We start from the raw sequence: 6,000 nt of genomic DNA, 5'->3' as shown, positions 1-6,000 counted from the left end.
GTGATCGTTCTCGCTCTAAGGGCAGCGTGCCTTAGAGGGACGAGCTCCCCGAAACCGAGGACCCACATTCTGAAAACAAGTGGTGGGAAGAGTTCAAAATGCCATAGGCTGGCTCGTGCCAAGAGACTCTCTGCCTGGGGTGGGATGCAAGGAGGCGAGTCAGGCCCAAGGACGGCTTACGTGACGATGCCCTCGGACCCCCAGGTGAGGCCCCGTGGGAGCAGAGATGCAGGGCATCCACTCTCTTACCCTCTCTGCCCATTTCTCGTGTGACTGCAAAACCCAGGTTCTTGAACCGTCACTGTCTCACTGCGGTGGGAAACGTGCCATTGGAGTGAACACATGTGAGCTTCTACGAGTTTCTTGAGGTGTTTGCTACACCTGAATGGGGGGGAGCTGATTTCCCCTGGGGCGCTCAGAGGGCTCTGTCCTTGCAGAGGAGATGCGAGCAGGGGCCCACCCTGCAGGGCCACGCCAGCCTGCACATCCCATCCGTTCCTCTGTAACCGGTTTTCAGCCAGGTTAGAAGTACGTTGCTAACATATCCTAAATCATTTCCCAAGATTTTCGTTGGCCGACCAGCCCGAGGGCTTTTAAGTACAGAAACAGACATTACAAGCAATAGGAAATGAAGAACACTGTATTAATGTTTATTTCTAAAGACAAGAAACAGAACATCAGTCCCTTATTTGTACAAAAATACCTGAACGTTTACAATTAGGTTCACGAGCTGAAGAGCTATGTACAGAAAGGAGCAAAGCACACGGAATAGAGGCTTTGTCTCTTCAGTTAGTCCCTTCTGCAATCCCTGAAAACGCCTACACATCCGGCCATGCTATGGTCACCTCAGGTGGCACCGCGACATCACAGCCCCCGGCGAGCCAGCCCCACTCCCTCAAAGGTGTGCCAATGGGTCAAACCCTCAGGTATTAAGTGCAGGAAAGAGAAGACAAAACATCTAGACTGAGGCACATACTTCTTCAAGGTTTAGCAGACGGAAGAACGTTCTGGAACGCTAACGCGTAAGGTCACAGAACTCTCCTACTTAGCGCGAATCCCCAAAGCATTTGGCGTTTTCCTTCTCAATTCAGACCACGTTGCTACACGGAGTTTCCATTTAGAACAGAAAATCACAGGCAGAGATAAAAAGTCAACAGGCTCCAAAACGACCCTGAGCTGTCCCGTTTACATTCATGTCATTTAAATACAAAAATAAACGTCGAAGGTCCTTCAGCCCCCGGCTGGCCCGGCTGGACGCCTGCTTCTTGCAGGGGCTGCCTGTTTGCAGGTGGGTCCCCAGCTGCCCGGTACAAGGGAGGTGGCTGGGGCCCCGGGAGGGTCACTCTCTGTGACAGTTCACTGCGGCCAGGAAGTACACACAGAACTGTGCGTCAGAGTCAAGCTTTAGTTCTGCTGTTAAATAAAACGTCTATTTATAAATATGCAAAACCGTCGATACTAGCTGTCTACTGGAGGGGGGAGTGACTCATCTCACTGGTGGAGACTGGTCTACGTAAACAGAAAAGAGAAACTGGAGAGGTGTTTTTTTCGTTTTCTTTTTTTGTGTGCTTGATTTTTGTTTTTTAAAGGTTTTACCTCCAACCGGTGAAGAGAAAAATGTCTAATGGTGTAACTGGAACATCAGTCCTCCAATGGAAGCAGGCTGCCAGGTATGACTTGGAGAATGACCTGTCAACGGTTGGAAAGATTAACAGGCTACAGAAAACCCCCAAAAAGCAAAAAACCGAAGCAACAACGCAACTGACCATTCATGGTTAAAAACATGTTTTACTGAAAATGCTTCATCTAAGTAGACACTTCGTGGAAAACAACTAGTGTGTGGCTAGTCGACTAACATACAGTGTCTATACCACAGACTGAGGTACAGCGGGTATGTGTCACTGTGTCCGAAGCCATGTGTGTCCCTTGGGAAGTGCCGCAGCGGGCAGGGTCCGGGGGATCCAGTGGCCAGCAGGCCAGAGGGGCCAGGGAAGCGTGGCAACCGTGATCTGGGGAAAGAAACCTTCACCAAGTAGTTTGCCTGCCTGTAAGGGGAGCCTTTCCTGCTCTGCAGAGACAAGGCTACCCTCACATCGGAAGACTCGGCTAAGGGGACGGGGCGGAGGCGGGGACAACGCAAGCCACCGTCTGACTCAGCTCCTGAAGTGGGATGCAGAGTTGTCTTGGTAACCTGTCCTCAGCCGATGCTGCTGTGAGGAATTCCTGACCTGGGCCAGCCGACGGGCCACCCACCGCCTTGCACGGGCTGGCTCGGGGCCGTCGGCAGGATGGAGGCCACCAAGCAAGACCTTCCCCTCCGGGCTGCGGGGCTGCCCTCTCCAATGCCTCCATCTCTGTCACCATGGAAACCCACTGCACACGGAAGCAGACCGAGCAAGTGCCACTTCCTCTTAGGTCCTCGGATCCACTGGAGGAGGGAGGGCAGCCCTGCCAGGCCGGCCACCACTGCAGAGGGGGTGAGGCGCAGTGATGGACCTAGAACGGGCTGGAAGGGCTGCAGCTGGGCCAGGGGGACTGGTGTCCACCATGGGTGGGTGGTGGGTACCCACTGTGTCTCAGGCAGGCGGGCCTGCGGCCAACTATGGGCAGCCACTCAGCCCTGCGTGTTTTCCAAGGAACAAGCCACCCGCAGTGTGGAGGGCACAGCACGTGGAGTCAGGTGACAGCATTGGAGGGGGCACGTGCGCAGAGCAGGGGCTGGCTGACCACACCGCCTGCCTGGTCACAGAGCATGCCACGTGCCTACCACGGGAACACCTTTTATATCAAAAAAGCTTCCAAGGAAACTGGGGAGGGCTGGGGTGCCGGTTGCCTGGGAGTGACCTGCAGAAGGTGGGCACCACCCTCTGCAAAGAGCCTCTGGGGGCCGCCCCGTCGCAACTGTCTTTGCCTCTTGCACAGACTGAAAAGCCACGGCCCCTCTTGCCATAAGCTGAATACAATATTGAAAACAAGGAGTGCAAAAAAGGGGTCAATACAAAAAAGTAAACCTAGCAGTTTTAATTGTCAAGATTATTCCAGGGCGAGAGTTCATTTCCAATCACTTCTCTCCAGCTTGTGTTCCTCCATGGCCCAGCCAAGACCATCATTCCAGTTTATTCTCGAGTCTGCTGTCTTCCGACCTCCCCGATGAGGCCAGTGAGAGGGGCGCGGCCCTGCTGGATCTGCAGCAGCAAATCATCGTCAAGTCCAACAAACCAGTCGATCGTGGTCGGTCAGCGCCGAACGCACCCATCTTGCTCCGAGCCCCAAGGTGCAGACAGCCGTGTGTTCTGAACGACGCACAGACCTCTTCACTCCAGTGTCAGCGTCCTCCAGCCTGCAGCCAGGGGAGACCTGAGGTCATAAGGCTACGCGGATGCAGTGGTGCTTCAGTCTGCAAGGCAGGACCCCTTTGTTCAGCTGGTAAAAGTCAACGAGCTGGATCAGGTCAGAGAATTTGGTGTTCCCGTCGTCGAGGCTGAAGAAGGTCTGCCCGTCGTCCTCGCACTAGAGAGACACAAGACCTGCCAAGTCAGAGGCCACAGCTCGGGGACAAAACAGGCCCCAAAGTCAGGATTAGTGCTGTCCACCCGTACTGAGGCTCTAAGGGACACACATGGAGCTGGCGAGGTGAGCCAGAAAACATCAGGGCAGCAGGTCGGGGGCGAGGGCTTTGTGCTGGGTGCTGCCGGGTCCCTAAGCTGCTGGGCAGAGAAGGTCCCCTGCTCCTGAGCTGGTCGTGGGCAAGAGCCCCAAGCTCCTTCTGGCTCACGTGCTCATGAGGGTGAGGTTGACCAGTTAACCCGTGAGTGTCCATGCACTCAGCACACCCCATGGAGGAGGGTGAGGTTGACCAGTTAACCTGTGAGTGTCCATGCACACAGCACACCCCATGGAGGAGGGTGAGGTTGACCAGTTAACCTGTGAGTGTCCACGCACTCAGCACACTCCATGGAGGAGGGTGAGGTTGACCAGTTAACCTGTGAGTGTCCACGCACTCAGCACACTCCATGGAGGAGGGTGAGGTTGACCAGTTAACCTGTGAGTGTCCACGCACTCAGCACACCCCATGGAGGAGGGTGAGGTTGACCAGTTAACCTGTGAGTGTCCACGCACTCAGCACACCCCATGGAGGAGGGTGAGGTTGACCAGTTAACCTGTGAGTGTCCGTGCACTCAGCACACCCCATGGAGGAGGGTGAGGTTGACCAGTTAACCTGTGAGTGTCCACGCACTCAGCACACTCCATGGAGGAGGGTGAGGTTGACCAGTTAACCTGTGAGTGTCCATGCACTCAGCACACCCCATGGAGGAGGGTGAGGTTGACCAGTTAACCTGTGAGTGTCCACGCACACAGCACACTCCATGGAGGAGGGTGAGTGTCCGTGCACTCAGCACACCCCATGGAGGAGGGTGAGGTTGACCAGTTAACCCGTGAGTGTCCACGCATACAGCATGCTCCTGTAAGAGTACACAGCCCTGGGCTCTCACAGTAGGACCCCAGGCAACCTCCTTCACCCCTCTGACGTTCACTTTGCTCTATTACAAAGCAAATGTTGGATTACTCTAAGGGATTAATGAGATCATGTAGGGGAAGAACCTTGCCCAGGTCATGGAATATTTGGTAGCTATTTCTCTTAAAATGGAGGACATCTACAATATCTCCCAGGAATAACTATATTCCTCACACCGATTTTAATTGAATGAATTTTGAGATCAGTGACTGCAATACAGTGCGGTCAGGAAAGCTGCCCTGTACTGTTCACACAGAGGAAGTTAGCCTTAAACCTGTGTCGATGCGTAAACTAAGAACCACTTCTTGATCCACAAACTCTGGAGCCCCAAGCACATCCACAGCCTGTGTTTAAGCCCTGAGGTTGCAATCTCGTTGTTACACTTCTCAAGTTCCTGTCTGTCTGATAATTCTAGGATTTGGGGTTATTTGGGACAATGGTATTACATATTCTGCTGGCCAGTACTTTTTCATTTTATTTCATATTTGAGGCTAAGAGAATAACATCTGGTCAATAATATAACGCAGCAGGAAAACAAAAAGGACTGTGGATGAGGCACTTGCCCGTGAAGAACAGTCCCCAGGTTTGCTTATTACCATGTTTTGTGGAATCTGTGAAGCCTGGGCTGCAGCCCACAGTCTTTCCCTCCCTGGTGGTCCAGGACAGGCCACTGAGAGCTGGGAGGGTCTCATTTTCCTCATTTACACAGTGAGGGCATCGGGCACAGCAGGAAGCGACTTCAACAGACAGTGCCAGGGAGGCTGCTTCCCCCCAGGTCACAAAAGCCAGCCCTGCCTGCCCTCCCCCCTCCCGTTCATGCTTCCTGTGCCTGCATGACTCTCCAGACAGTCGGTATAAAGTCCTGGGCTCAAGCACCCTTGAAAAACGCCAGGTCCCACTATGTGAAACGGATGCATTTGGTTACTTCAAGCCTTCTCAGGGCTTCACTTTGTAAAGGACAGAGTTATAACTGGCCACCCTCTTTCAGCAGCATATTTCCCAGGTCCGGGTTCCAGAGGAAACATTTCACGACAGTTGTTATTACCTGCAGAATTGACCACTTCTATACAACTACATCTATACGTACAATGTACATAACACACTTGGTATTCATTTTGTGTATCTCAGCCCCAACGGGGCTACGCATTCTCGGAGGTGCTGACAACTGTCTCCCACACAACACCCAAATCGTGAACCAGAATCTGAATTGGGCACATGGAAGAGGTCAGTTACCTTCGGCAAATCTAACCGTCATCCTTAAAGAGAGTGGTGCTGACAAATACACCATATTCCATAATGAGGCTTTTCAAATTGTTCAAAGGGAGAATCTGTTTTCTGATCCAAGGACCCGGTGGAAGGATTAACACTTCTCTTTGGGGGCCACGGGTCAGCTTTCTACAGGCTTCCTGAGTCCCCCTGGTCCACACCAGCACAAATCAGACAAATCCTGAGATTAAGCGGCCAACAGCGCGCGTCTGCACAAC

General features: G+C 53.0%; 1 protein-coding gene across 4 annotated transcripts in view; it reads right to left on the bottom strand.

The window, feature by feature from the left end:
- Positions 1–629: 629 nt before the first annotated feature.
- Positions 630–6,000, bottom strand: part of GRB10 (growth factor receptor bound protein 10) — a 191,044-nt gene continuing 185,673 nt past the window's right edge. For all 4 annotated transcript variants that reach the window (XM_082632732.1, XM_082632734.1, XM_082632733.1 and 1 more), the window contains one exon: positions 630–3,510. In XM_082632732.1, the coding sequence (XP_082488858.1) occupies positions 3,364–3,510 (147 nt within the window). In that variant the 3' untranslated portion in view covers positions 630–3,363. The remainder of the gene's footprint in view (positions 3,511–6,000) is intronic.

This window comes from Mesoplodon mirus, assembly GCF_964341445.2.
Source record: "Mesoplodon mirus genome assembly, chromosome: 9".
NCBI lineage: Eukaryota > Metazoa > Chordata > Mammalia > Artiodactyla > Ziphiidae > Mesoplodon > Mesoplodon mirus.
The sequence above is the reverse complement of the archived record's forward strand: the minus strand, read 5'-3'. Positions and strand labels throughout refer to the sequence as shown.